At 44.2% G+C, this 14,606-nt stretch overlaps 1 protein-coding gene across 1 annotated transcript in view; it reads left to right on the top strand.

Annotated features, from left to right (window-relative positions):
• The window catches only part of ttc27 (tetratricopeptide repeat domain 27), a 40,513-nt gene that overhangs the window by 22,443 nt on the left and 3,464 nt on the right, over positions 1 to 14,606 (top strand). The window contains exons 9-16 of the mRNA XM_054797236.1: positions 2,081 to 2,147; positions 7,220 to 7,333; positions 8,482 to 8,577; positions 10,915 to 11,037; positions 11,313 to 11,540; positions 13,331 to 13,429; positions 13,796 to 13,848; positions 13,965 to 14,130. Coding sequence (XP_054653211.1) covers positions 2,081 to 2,147; positions 7,220 to 7,333; positions 8,482 to 8,577; positions 10,915 to 11,037; positions 11,313 to 11,540; positions 13,331 to 13,429; positions 13,796 to 13,848; positions 13,965 to 14,130 — 946 coding nt within the window. The remainder of the gene's footprint in view (positions 1 to 2,080; positions 2,148 to 7,219; positions 7,334 to 8,481; positions 8,578 to 10,914; positions 11,038 to 11,312; positions 11,541 to 13,330; positions 13,430 to 13,795; positions 13,849 to 13,964; positions 14,131 to 14,606) is intronic.

Raw genomic sequence — 14,606 nt, 5'->3', positions numbered from 1 at the left:
TACCCAACTACAGGGAGCTACACTTCCCTTTGATCGGAGGTGCTAATGGCAGGAGAGGATTAGACCACTACTCCGCCCAGGCTTAGTTTAAGGAACCAATAGGAGGAGGGTGTTGGCACACCAATTCCGCCCACTCTTACTGTATTTAAGGCCTAGGCTACCAGCACTTGTTAGTTCGCTGATGAAGCTCTTCGGATGAGGAGCAAAACGTCCAACACCTTCTTCACAGAAGTACAGATGACGTCTCAAGAAGCCTTTCCCTCGTTGCTTAAGTTCATATTCATGAAAATCGCAAAAAATGCTAGTATGCTCATGTTGGCATGCTGTCACCTATCATAATACCTATGAAAATAGATAAAAAAAAATGCTACTATGCTAATGTTAGTGTGCTAGCAATGCTAACATGATTAATGTTAGTATGCTACCAACTAGCATGATAGTGCTAAGTGTTTGTATAAGTGTCTACCCATGAAAATGGATAAAAATGGTATTATACTGTTAGCATGTTAGCAATGCCAACACGCTAATGTTAGCGTGCTAACACCTACCATGATAGTGGTGTTTATATATGCCTCTACCCATGAAAATAGCATGCTATTGTTCATGCTAATACCTAGCCTGATGTACCGGGAAGGCTAAATGTCCTGAGCAAGTGCTCTGGCCATTTTTTGTGGCCTAAAATGCCTAAAATGGTCCTATCTCGCAATGTTAAAGAATCATTAAAAAAAAAAAAACAATCCAGGATCCTGACGGTGATCCAGATCACTCGCAAAATTTAATCAGTTCTTCGGTATACCATTTCCGACAATTCCTGAAAATTTCATCCAAATCCATTCAGAGAACTTTTCAAGTTATTTTGAACACAAACACACAGTCAGATAAACGCCGGTGGAAACACAACCCTGCGCTTTGTGCTGTGCTTGGCGGAGATAACAATGCAATACTTCCTTTTTGTATGCCATTTTTCATCATGTAAAGTTGTGGAATTGCTGTATGTGATGTGTGTTTTCTCACAGGCAATTCGTACTGTTTGTCAAACGCTTTTCAGCTGCATTAAAAGGCATCTTTTTCCCTCCTGACTTCTAACGTTACCTTGCATTGCTCCACACGAAGCTTCTTCCAAAGTTTAGCCTGCAATTCAAAGCAAAAAAAAAAAACGGCCAAGAGACAGCTTGTATCTCCAAAAACTCGTCATGTGGGACACTGGGATGTCAAGGTGCCACTGCATTTGGGTCTTGGCAATCCCTGCCCCAAACCATGTGTCAAATAGCCACCTCTTTCACAAAATGCCATGTGAGCAGTAGCTCATTTGTAATTGGATTCGTGCCGTGACTGCACCCCCCCGCCTTGTCTTGGCGTTCTCTCCAAAACCTTTTTCACAAATATGGTTTAAACTCTTGTGATGTTTACAGGCGATTTCACGGGAAAAATATGCCGATGGGCGTCCTTGCATTTATGATCTTGACCCGTTCTGTCTTCTGCTTTTTTGTTGTTGTTTTAAAAATGATCATGTCCAGCTGTTGGATACTTCAGTTTCTCTGATCATTGTCATGTTTTATGGATGCATGTTAACTGCGCTACGTACTGTGTTAGGAAGACATTCAGCCAGGGTGTCCCCGTCTATCAGGGATCATATTTACTGTTGTCGAGGGATGGAAAAAGAAACCCAAGTGAAGGTCAGCTGAAGCAGCCTCTGAGATTGCTCGGAGATGATTGACGAGCATCAAGTCTGTTAGAGTTGGTCACGCAGACGCGCGCCTTCAACTGAAAACACCGCAGCCCATTTGCAGACCCACCAAATGTCTTCTAAAATCCCACTCTTGCTCTTTTCCAGTAGAACCCGGCAAGTCCATTTTCCCCGTAATTGCACATGCGGGCCAGTTGGTCCAAATTAGCATCACGAAGCGCCCACCGGTACCCTGCTCATTAGGAGTTTGGGTGAAGTTGCAAACACTTTAAGAATGTGCATCTTACTTTTTTATAGAAAAAAACCCCAACCTTTCAAAGAATCATGTACTTGTTCCTCTTTTTATGCATGGGATCTTGCACCTCGTCTTCAGCATCAACTCTGTTTGTACAGCACAGATTTTCAGAAGAACAACCCCGTCCACAAGCTGACAGAAGAAGAACTCCTGGCCTTCACGTCGGTAAATATCTTGATTTTCTTTCCTTTTTTTAAAATTGTGTATTCATTTCTTACATATGAAATTATTATTAAATATGAATCTCATTCAGTCCCAATCATTTTTCAAAAGAGAACCCTTTCAGTCGCGGCCATTTTAGACTATTTAGATTTGATTCAAGGCAAACTATTGTGTTGTATGGCTTTATAAACACGGAACCTACAAAAGGAAAGATTAGACTCCTGTCTTTCATCAGGGAAAACAAGTTTTCCTTTTTGTGTTCTTTAGTAATCAGCAGTAGAACATACTGTAGGTACCTTTCAGGAAAATGTCCTTTCCTGACTAAAAAAAGAGGGAAAAGCAGCTTTTTGGGACAGAGCATAACTTTCACTTTATAAGATTTTTGCTTTTGTGACAGCTCAAATATCTAAACTATACCAACATAAACGACACAAAAAAGGGTTGTTTAGCATCAATATAACAATTTATTTACAAATATAACATCGTGAACTATTTATATATTTCACATTTGCAACTAAAATGTGTGTGTGTGCACACGTACATGCGTTAACATTTCCCTACAACGCGTAACCTTCTGCACGCTACACTCCTCCACGCTCTTGTACTTCCTCCTTGCTGTCGAGTGTGTTTACATACAAAAGACCCATGCCAAGCTCTTATCAAATGCAATTCTGCCACCCTGTGTGTGACATCTTTTAGACACCCCCCCTTTGGCCTCTCCACGTGTAGATACAGTATGTTGGGGTTTATGAAAACGTATAAATACGTCTCTGGTGTTGAATGAGTTAAATGATTTGTTTGAATTAGTACATAAAATGATTTCTTTTGAGTTTTTTGGGGGGTTTTCACTGTCAAGCGCTCTGGTTATTACTCATTATTCCTGGCGGTCCTTGTGTTGTGTAGGTGCCGATGACGCACGCCCACAAAAGAGAAGTAGTTGCATGCGTGCGGGGGAACAATACATTGTCTCATTTCGCAACACTGAGGGGGGACGGCGTCACTTCTCTCGTTTTTAGTGAGGTATATTTTCCCGCCATGATGTCTCCTGAGCATGAGGCAGGCTCTTGTGATGGCAGTGTGTTCAAGAAAAGGAAAGTGAAAAGTGTTTACAAAGGGGAGACATCAACATTGGTTGCATGCACGGCCCAAGCTGCTCAAACAACGCAACCATCATGACGGATGAAGACGGTACCTTTTCAACTTGTGAAAGAATGTGCTGCTCTGAAATGGACAGTGATAACCCGGCAGTGTAGTGGTCTCATTATTGAGGCTTACTCCTCCCAATGAGCCGGACTCTCCTTCCTTTGCAACGCAGGGATAAAAGTAAGGAATTGTTCTCTTTTATTAAGTTTTATTACGTTTTTGGCTTCTTACTTTGTCCTTCTTCTCCACCTTGAAACAGTTTCTTGAGTTTTAGAACAAATAAATTGGATTATTAGCTTTGGGGGGCCATCACCTTTTCACACAGGGACATGTAGCTTTGGATGTTTTTATCCCTTCAGAATAAAAGGTTTCATGTAAAAAGTATATTTACATTTGATTGATGATCTGAAACATTGAAGTGTGACAAACATGCAAAAAATAAGAAATCAGGAAGGGGGGCAAAGACTTTTTCCCACCCCTGTACCGTGTATAATAATATGAAACGTGGGCCCCACTAAGCTTTGATGTCAAGGAGAGGGCCACAGCAGTTAAAGCTATTTTCAGTTATGTCAACAACCGCTTATGTCAACATGAGTCAGCCAATCTGAGGGGCGTCGACTTCAGCAGGTTGGTGGCTTAGAACTTCATTTTAGAAGCATATTGCCGTTAAGAATGCTGTGTAGGGCGCAGCTCTCCTTCACATTATGCTGTGGTCTGTTCCAGGCTGAATGTTGTGTTTGTTTGTTTGGCAAGGTTTGATGTCTGCAACAAATCATATGTTCCGCAGAAAGATTGTTCTAGAATCGGGGGCAGACCACCATCCTGTAACAGAGGAAGTTGAGTTTGACTTTGAATGGAGAGGAGGTTCTAGTCAGAGCAGCTGCAGCAGCCATGAAGTCATCGTCGTCAGGCCCAGGTCAGCGTGAGTTCATCTTGGTGCCACGAGGCGTTCCTGATGTCTTCACGTTATGTCATTTGCCACTCGAGCGTCGGGGACACGAGTCCGCTTCCAACATTGATCAGATTCAGTTGACTTTTCAGTGATGGAAGGCGGGCCTGAGTCTTTCTTTCAAGCGATCTTGGAGACGGAAGGTTAGTCTGGAGACATGGCAACAAAGTCATGTGATAGCTCGCTGGGCTTATTCAGCGAGTTGAGTCTCCCGAGTCTGTCAGGCCGATAAGAGTCCGGGCTGATTAGAGTTCCTGGGAAAGGAATCTGTCAGGACAGGAAATTAAAATGGAAAAACAGCCGGTTCCAACTGATCCAGCTGGAACCTTCGTGAATCATCATCGTGTTGCCTGTGACACTGCACAGTGTGTCTTTTCTAAAACATCTACTTGTGATTTGTTGTTCTGTTCCCATGTGACCAGCTGGGTGGCGTGGGTGACTTTCAAGCAAACCTCCAACGAAGTTCTTACTGACACATTTAGAACGGATTTAGCAGAAATGCAGCAAATATTTAAATACAGCGTTCCCTCGTTTATCGCGGGAGATAGGTTCACTGAATAGCCCGCAATAAGTGAAAATCCGTGAAGTGGCCAACAATTATTATATACACAACCGGTCAAAAGTTTTAGAACACTCCGATTTCACTCCAAAAGGAAAAAGCTCCATTTTGAAGAGTTAAGATGGTCTGTCTCTCTTCCACTGTTCATTCGTGCTGTTCAACTGGTATTCACCAGGGTATCGTACCACAGTGTGTATGCAGACAGAGGAGGTGGTAAGGATCCAGCACTTGGAGTGACTGTAGGAATGAGTTGCACCGACTGCCAAGGCTCGATCAACCTCCATTTCTGCACAACAGCTTTAAATTGTTGACCCGTTTTGTGTTCCCTGAAACGGTATCATTCTGAAATACACTTTATTTTTCACTTTTGGGCAACCTTACCTTATTTTAAGCTCTTACCTCTGTACCATTGCAAGCTATTTGTTGGACTTGAAACACTTGAATTTCAATAAATAACTGGAAAAACTGCAGTGTTTATAACCTGCAGTGTATGTTTTACGGCTGTAAAACTTCACAACATACACACGTACACTTTTCTTACACAGGCATTAACAATTTCTCACATTTCTCTCTTGTGTAAGTTTAGTTTGAATTTTAATGATCAACCTATTAAGTTGGACACAAGAAATTATGTGTCTCACGTGTTTTTCACTCCTCTGATCGTTCCTCTTCATCCCGACGTCTTTCGGCTGTACTGTAGCGTTTTTGTATCCTTGTTAAAACACACGGTTAGCTTCTACCTTCCTTCAGCGTGTCCAGAAGTCCAACTTTTTGGTGATGATTGATTGGATTCCGCTGCTTTTGGGTGCAGAAGGTTTCGTCGACATTGTGGGTTTTGTCGGGGAGAAAACCGTGCAAACGTGCAGCGTCACTGCTAGCTGTTTGCTAGCAATCACACAACAGGAAACATGGCAGTGCCACATGAAGGAGATTGAGTGACAATTGTCTACAGTCATTCAGACACAATGCGCGGGTTCTCCGTTAGCCAATCAGGACTGTTGTGGCTTACAGGTATATTAAGCTGGCTATTGTAGCGCTACCTTGGGTTCCTAATATGCTCGTACTGAGGCCAGGTGGAGCGCCCTCTACTGGTAGCAGTGGTAAATACAATAACATGCAAATTGCACGTTAAAAACCCGCCAAACAGCGAGTCTGTGAAAAGGTGACCTGAGACGTAGTGAGGGAACACACTACGTAATAACTCGCACAAGTCATTCCACTTCTCTGGGCCTTGGAAAGCGGAAGACGGCAGCCTTCTTTCTTCTTCTGTGGTGTGGTGTGTCACATGGTTCTGTCTGCGTGACCGTTCACAGCACCACACGTACTGTAGGTGTGCCTTGTGTATTACATGCTTATCACTCAGTGAGTCCGTCCCGTCTGGATAACTGTTTACTAATCCAGCACAATGGGGACGGCAATTTTTTTTCCCAACATACCGGGGGAAAAAAAAATCTTAGGAGCGTTCCCTTGTGGACGGGGCCGGAGTCATGCAGGCGTTGCTTGTCAAACCTCAGACGGGGGAAAAAAGAGTATTTAAGCGTTTTTCTGTTGTACTTTTCTACCAGGTGGCAGTATACAGTACGTTGTGTGGTAGGAATGCTGCCGGCTCTGTGGGCAGGCATCTTCCCAGTCTACACGGAGATCCAGGAATCTGCAGGCTGGTTAGATGGTTGTCACATGTCTGGCTGTCTTCGTCATTGTTGGTCATGTTTGTGCCATGTCTTTGACTTGCTGCTCTCCCGCTGGCGCTGGTACAAAAAAATGCTGGCTGCTCTTCTCTCCGGAAGGACGGCAGTGACAAGCACCTTCCAGCTTATGCACGCACACACCCCTTCAGGGTGGCGCGAGTACTGCAAGTACTTGCGTTCAGTGACGATACAGGAATAGTTAAATCTGACTGAATGACTTTCTCACGCAGATCGTAAAGCCGCGATACGGGTTAGCAGCCTTGCGTTTGACACGTCGTATAGGTCTTATGTTAAACAGGTCACAATTCTTAGCACAAATTAGGCTGTTTTTGTATCACAATAGGCTGGTTATAAGAAGAACAAAGCCATTCTTTGTAAAAATGTATGCTCATACCCCCCCATGCAGTCAGAATGCTACAATCTCCATCACAGGACATTTTATAGTTGACTGAGACGACCCTACTAATATGACTTCTCTTTTCACTTTCCTTTTCTTTGATACACTGACACCAGAAGAGTCTGCTCACGTGTTCTTCCACTGTTTGCACGTAATGTGCTCGTTTTCGATCATTCATGGGAGTGCATTGTACGGAACTACAAAACAACGCAATGCGAAGCATCGTCTGCCTACACCTCTTCCAAAAAATAAAACTTCCTGTACTTTTTACTGTCGACAAATGATTTCTCCTAGGATGGATGCTTATATCTGAGCCGTGTCTCTCTCGTCTCTCTTCAGTGTTTACTGTCCCAGCCCAAGTTCTGGGCCGTGGAGATGACGGCTCTTTGCCTCAGAACCAAACTGGAAAGAGGGAGTTCCCGGTGTGTGGAGAGAGCCATGATGCAAATGCAGGTAAAGTATATGTGCGCTGGTTCCCGCATAGACAGCAGATCATCTGTGCTGTCCAGAAGGCTTCATGATCGGTTCTTGATGGACAAAACAAACACGCACACGCGCGCACATACAATCCCATCCATCCCTTTTGGCAATGAATCAAGCAGACGTTAAGTCATCATTATAAAACAATTTGTACTGTATGTGTGCTTTTTTTGAGGTAGTAGTACTCGTAGTGGGTTTTCAGTTGTGGTGAGAGGTTCACGTGCACGCACGTATACGTGTGCTTGAATGTCGCATATACGGTCGTCCCTCGCATATCACGGCTTTTCAGAAAAGGACCAGCTGACATGTTGGTGAGAGCGATGACAAAGTCTGTAGATGACTTTGTCATCCTGATTGTGTGAGAATAACGGACTGGAAGGGTGGTGCTTGAAAGCGTGGTTTTTCCTCTGTTAGCCATGGAGACCTGCAAGGAGAAACACGCAGTCATCATTGCTTAGCACAACAAGGGCACCACAGGCAAGGATGCTGCTGCTAGGAAGATTGCTCCTAAAGCAACCATCTATCAGATCAACAAGAACATCAGAGAGGTTCAGTTGTTGTTGTGAAGGCTTCAGTGCACCCAAGAAAGTCCGGGAGCGTATGGACTGTGTCCCAAAGTTAATTCAGCTGCGGGATCGGGGCACCACCGGTGCCGCTTGATCAGCAATGGTAGCAGGCAGCAATGAGTGCATCTGCACGCACAGTGAGGTGAAGAAACATGTTTTGGAAAACGTAAGGGACAGACTGGCATTCTGCAAAGGATACGGGGATTGGAATCCTGAGGACTGGGACGAAGTCATTTTCCATCAGTCCTGTGTCACGGCAACAGTAAACCCTCCTGCGACCACCAGGGTTGCTTCTCAGCCAAGGGAGGGGGGGCTCCCGCGCAGTTTTGCCTAAAACACAGCCATGGATAGAGTGGCACCAAGGAGACTTCTCCCAAACATCCAGGAAGAGTTTGGTGATGAACGATGTCTTTTCCGAAGAACGTTTAGTTTGTGTGAATGTTTCCTGCCATGTGTGATCTGTCCTCTCTCGTAAAATATCCTAACATGTCAAATAGTGATTTAAACAAAGAAAAGGGTATTAAGTGTCTCTCCACCACGTGTTTTATTTTTCAGGCTCTAGCAGACCATTTTGAAGACACAAACTGTCCTTTTACGGAGCGTCTCAAGGTCTTTTACTGCTGCCATGCCCCAACCAGATGGGATGTCCAGGTAATGTGGTTTGATTTGATTCCTTCTTGTGTATCCATCAGCATCAGACGATGTATGTTTGACTCCGTAGATTGAGAGTACCTGGAGTAGTGAGTGCCAAGACTGGGGATTGATATATTTGAAGCTTCAGTGCTTCAGAAGCGCCAGTTTCACTGAGTAACTCATTCGGCGATGGCGTCACCATTTATTGAGAACCCGGTGGACCGGGGAGAATAATTCGGCCAGCACTACGATGGGGGGGGGGGATTTTTTGACATCACACTGACCCGCTTGCATTCCCTAATGCAATTTGCAATTCTCTATAAGAGATAAAGATTTTTAGCCAAGGGAATAGGCCACATTTGCTCACTTTTTGAGCTGAGCGTCAGCAATAAAATGCAATGTGAAATATGAATTTGGCCAATGTTAGCAGACGTATATGTCACAGCAGGTCTTGCGTGAGAACTTAGCACGTCTTCTTGTATTAGAATATTTGCAGGAGGAATAAGCACTCAAGGCGTCAATCAGCTGCAACAAAACACGTCTTTATTCTAACAACAAGGAAACGCTTGTCGCATAAACACAAAACACGTCAACACTACCATCTAGTGGTCACTACGAGGCACAGCATGTGAAATGCAAAATATGACAACAGTGTAGACACATTTCAAATATGGGACACACACCTTCCAAAAAGTTCAACGTTTGAGTATTTTCCCAAAGGTCTTGGGGATCATCAAGATGTTTTCTGGCAAAACTGAGACGAGCTTTAATGTTGTTTTTGTTCAGCAGTGGTTTTGGAACTCTGCCATGCAGGCTGTTTTTGTCCAGTGTCTTTCTTATGGTGGAGTCATGAACACTGACCTTAACTGAGGCAAGTGAGGCCTGCACTTCTTTGGATGTTGTTGTGGGGTCTTTTGTGACCTCTCGGAGGAGTCGTTGCTGTGCTCTTGGGGTCATTTTGGTTAGCTGGCCCCTCCTGGAAAGGTTCGCCACTGTTCCATGTTTTGGCCATTTGTGGATAATGGCTCTCACTGTGGTTGGCTGGAGTCCCACAGCTTTAGAAATGGCTTTATAACTTTTTCCACACTGATAGATAACAATTATGTTATTTTTCAATTTAAATTTTTCAACGGGGGCAGAGAGGCAATGACTTTTTCCACACAGGGCCATGTAGCTTTGGATTTTTTTCTCCCTTAATAATAAAAAGTTTCATTTTGGTTTGGTTTGGTTTAATTTATTTCGAACACGCATTTGTCCGAAAAAAGTGCATTTTGTGTTCAGTCGTCGTGTTGTCGTTGACTAATATTTACATTTACTTCATCTGAAACATTTTCACACCACTGTATATCACAGGGCTGAGATTGAGGTTTTTCTTGAAGTATCTAAAACTTGTTGGCATGTGTACATGTGTTGCCACCCTCTGTGGCGTTCCAAATAAATGAATGCACAGGACAACACCGTAAAATACAAGAACACCTGCTGACCCCTAAAGTGTCGTGAGTGTCATGAAGGCGGATGCTGCAGCAAGCCAAAGCTGTGTGAATAAAATATGCTGTAATAGAATCATTTACACGTGTCTGAGATATTGGAGGAGGGGGGCGGGGAGGAGAAGAGCTCATTTTGCGGAGGAAGCCTCCCCCAGGCGGCATATAATAACAGATAACAGCAATAACGCTCAAATGGAAGGGTCCTTACTGCAGCCGGGGGACTGTGGAGTGGGTGGAGGCGCTTGATTGCAGCTGATGTTGTGATGCAGGGTTTGTTTTTTTCCAATGCTGGAGAAACATGACCTGCTTGTGAGGAAGCACGGAGGAGGGATGCTTTGTTTTTGGGCAAAAGCAAACATTTTTAACCAACCATTTTTATTGACATACTGCTCGTTTGCACATTAGACCCAAACTACAGTGTCTCCTGAAAACGTGCACATAGAATACTGTGCACATAATACAGTGTACAAAAAAGTTCATTTCATGTGTTTCGTGTTTTAACCACTCGCTGACCACTGATTGGTTCTTTCCACCAAGTATCCACTTGGCAGAAACGTAATTGTCACGCTGCTACCTCTTGGCATTGGCCATATTTTAATCACATCTTGGCCTGTCACCTTAACAAATTTTGATGGGCGATAATTGTGATGTAAGTTATCGTTGACAATATTATTGGTCACGTTTTTTTTTAGACCTTTTTTTTAAATTGTCATGAGGGGTGTAAATCACATTTGAACCACTAGATGGTACTCAAGTATGGTGAACCTTATGTGAGCCACATTAGCTTGACACAGAAGTTGCCTGTATGATACGCGTGTGACCGATATCAAAGTATATCAAAGTCAAAACGCTGCCTTGCTCCCTGCAGAAGCAGTTGGCTTCCCTGCTGATGGACCTCGGCTGCATCAGTTCAGCTCTGCTCATTTATGAAAAGCTGCAGCTGTGGGAAGACGTCATCGTTTGCTGGGAGAGACTTGGCCAGCATGGGAAGGTACACACACACACACACACACACACACTCATACACTAATGTGTTTCTTCTGGGGGAGGGCAGCCAGCTGGCATCCGCTACATGTTTGTGTGGTGGGATTCGCTGGTTTCGTTTCCAATCTGATATTGAGTAAAATTCAAGCTGGTATCGGCTTTTTTGTTGTTGTTGTTGTTGTTGTTGTTGTTGTTGTTTTGTTTTTTGTTGTGTTTTTTGAAGTACTAGTTATTGGGAATTCCTCGTGAGACAAACGGTGTCCTCCTGTCTTGTGCGTCCAGGCTGAAGAGCTGGTTCGTCAGGAGCTGGCGAAGAAGGAGACACCGAGCCTGTACTGCCTACTTGGGGACATCTTAAGAGAGCATCGGTACTACGACCGGGCGTGGGACCTCTCGGGCCATCGCAGCGCCCGAGCCATGCGCTCCAAAGCCCTGCTGCACCTCCGGGAGAAGGAGTTCCAGCAGTGTGTCGACTGCTTCGAGAAGTCACTCAAAATCAACGCCCTGCAGGTGCACGTCACATACTGGACGTGCTGTGTGGCAGGGGTGTCCAAAGTGCGGCCCGGGGGCCATTTGCATCCCTTGGCTGTTTTTTTAATTGGGACGCGGCACATTCTAAAAATAGAATTAAACAAGAAATGTAAAGAAAAATTACAAAAATGGAAAACTCAGCAGTAACTTAAAATAACAAGAATAAAGTCAAAATATTAGGAGAAAAAAGAGAAAATCATAATTGTATCGGAAAAATAACGTTATTTTAGTAGCATAAAATTGAAATATTAAAGAAAAAAGGTGTAATTTTTTAAGTTGTAATATTGTGAGAAACTTAACAAAACAATGAATACATTTTTTAAATTTTTGTAAAATTAGCTCATGGAAAGTTGTCACGAGAATAAAATGTAAATATTCTGGGAACAAAGCCGTAGTTTTGGGAAGAAAATGTACAAGAAGGAAGTTGAAATAGCTGGAAATGAAAACAAAACCAAAAACCAGCCGTAAAGGAAAAGCAGCTGTCGTTTCATGAGAATCAAGTCAGCGTTTGAAGAGAAAGTCGTATTCTAGAAAGAAACACAGTTGCAGTTTTACAAGAGGAAACGTGTCTCATGCTGAGGACAAAATGCCATTTTAGCAACGTAGAGCTGAAATATTGAAGAAAAACAGGAAGCTGTCATTTATGGTTGGGCAAATAGTTAGAATATGGGAATGAAGTCCAAATATTCGGAGAATAAAGTCGTAATATTGCAAGAAGAAAACGTACAAAGACTCTGAAGTGGCGTAAGTTTTACCCCCGACCACACCCACAATGTCCACGAAACGTTCTGCACCGAAAAATGAATCTTGGGTTGGAGGAGGAAAGCGCGCCAACAGGAGGAAATATATTTGAACAAAAACGCTTCGGTGGAGCGGCGCCAGGACGAGGAGGCCCGGTCAGACGAGGGAAATACGCGTGAGTCACTTCATTTCTTGTGTCCAAAAGAGTCATTAGATTGATCATTAAAATTGGAACCAAGTGTGAACTTTGAGAGTGTTTCAACAAGTGAGAAATGTGAGAAAATGTTGTGGGCCATTTAGGGAACCTCCCCCCCACGATAAACGAGGGAACACGAACTTCATTCTTCACTGTGTGGCCCTCGCGGGAGAAAGTTTGGACACCCCTGCTGTAGGGGACCGTGTTCTTGTGTTGGTCCAAGGAATGTCACGTTGCACTGCGGTCCAAATGATGCAAATGAGATTTCTCTGTGATTTGGCTAAACAGTCCTGAAGGTCAAGTCATCAGCCTTTAGAGGACAATTTGAAGGTTACAGAACAAACCCCCCCAAACGATAAACAAAAATAAACACTTAAATGCACTCTTGCACGTGATTGTGCACTACAGAGTTTCAGAGCATTTCACTGGTTGTTAATAAGCGAAAATGGTCATGTGTTGAATTTGCGGCATCAGGAGGTCGTGTTTACTGAAAGCGAAAGCTACTTGAATCACTGCCATGGGAACACGCCAAGGGAACCACCGCCGATGGGCGCGTCAGTCACACAACTTCCAACTGTCCCTTTAATAATGGCGAACATCAATTTGAAGTTGTTTTCTTTTCTTTGGGCTCTCCTGGCAAAATAATGATGACATTTGTCCGAAATTGATATCAGTGATCCAAAGGCCCCAAGACATGTTCTGTTTAGGATACTGAAATCCTGTTTGCATCATCATTTGGACCTCAGAGTAAATGTCAAATGAGTGACTGAGTAATTGTGTGTGTGTGTGTGTGTGTGTGTGTGTGTGTGCGCGCGTGCATGCGCTGGCATAGCTCGGTGTGTGGTTTTCTTTGGGTTGTGCCTACCTTGCCCTGCAAGGCTACGAGGGAGCGGCCAAGGCTTTCCAAAGATGCGTGGGCCTGGAACCAGACGTAAGTACCAACACGCACAGGAAAGTGACAATCGCGTCCCTCTCATCCCTGAACCCCCACTCACTCAGTCCTTTAGTCACTGGACGTAAGCCCAGCTGACGCTTGCATGCATGTTGTCCCCGCAGTGGGCTGGCGACCAGTCCATGGTGTGCCCCAAGTCAGCCGGGATAGGCTCCAGCATGCCCCCAACACACTAGGGAGGACAAGTGGCATAGAAAACGAATGAATGAATGAATATGAAGACTGAAAGCTAGCGTAGCGTTGTCGTAACACGAGGCCCCCCCTGCAGCTGGCTTGCAATTCCCAATCAATGTGTGCCGTCTCTGAACTTTTGGAGTGAATTCACCTCCGAGTTGTGCTTTTCAGAATGCAGAAGCCTGGAACAACCTCTCCACGGCGCACATCCGCCTGCACGACAAGTCAGTCACACGCACTGCAAATTGGATGTGACTCGTTGATGAAGCTGCTGAGCATCATGGATCAACATGACGGGGGGGGTTTGACCTGTAGAACTGTTTGGGTCGTTTCTTTCCAGGAACAAAGCCTTTCGCACCCTCCAGGAAGCCCTCAAGTGTAACTACGAGCACTGGCAGATCTGGGAGAACTTTATTGTTGTCAGTATCGACGTGGGCGCCTTCGCTGAAGCCATCAAGGCTTACCATCGCCTGATGGATCTCAAGGACAACTACAAGGACATCCAGGTTCATCCGTTCATCTACGTTATTCAGTCCCATGAGTGCACGCTCGTATCGTCCTCAGATAGTCACGCAGGCAGCCAGCATGTGTGTTGGCGCGCTAACGGCTGCTGTTGTGTCAAAGTAAGGCTCAGGCTCGTTCATGTTCATGTATGGGGTCTCCAAAGCGCGTCCTGGGGGCCGTTTGCACATTCCAGACATTTAACAAGGAAACCAACAGCAGCAAATATGGAAGAATCTGCAAGGATTTGACAAGAATAAAGTCCAAATATTAACAGATCATGGAAAGAGTAAAAGAAGGGAAATCCATTAAGGAATAAGGGTTAGGAATAAAGTTATTTCAGTTGCAGAAAGTTGAAATATTCATGAAAAAGGCTTTGCTTTTTGAAGTCCTAATATGGGAAAACAACAAAATAAACTTGTACGTTTTGGACAGTTAGGTTGGGAATAAAGTCATCATATTACGGGAAGAATAAAGTCAA

The sequence above is a fragment of the Dunckerocampus dactyliophorus genome, chromosome 13 (assembly GCF_027744805.1).
Source record: "Dunckerocampus dactyliophorus isolate RoL2022-P2 chromosome 13, RoL_Ddac_1.1, whole genome shotgun sequence".
In the NCBI taxonomy this organism is placed as follows: Eukaryota; Metazoa; Chordata; class Actinopteri; order Syngnathiformes; family Syngnathidae; genus Dunckerocampus; species Dunckerocampus dactyliophorus.
The sequence above is the reverse complement of the archived record's forward strand: the minus strand, read 5'-3'. Positions and strand labels throughout refer to the sequence as shown.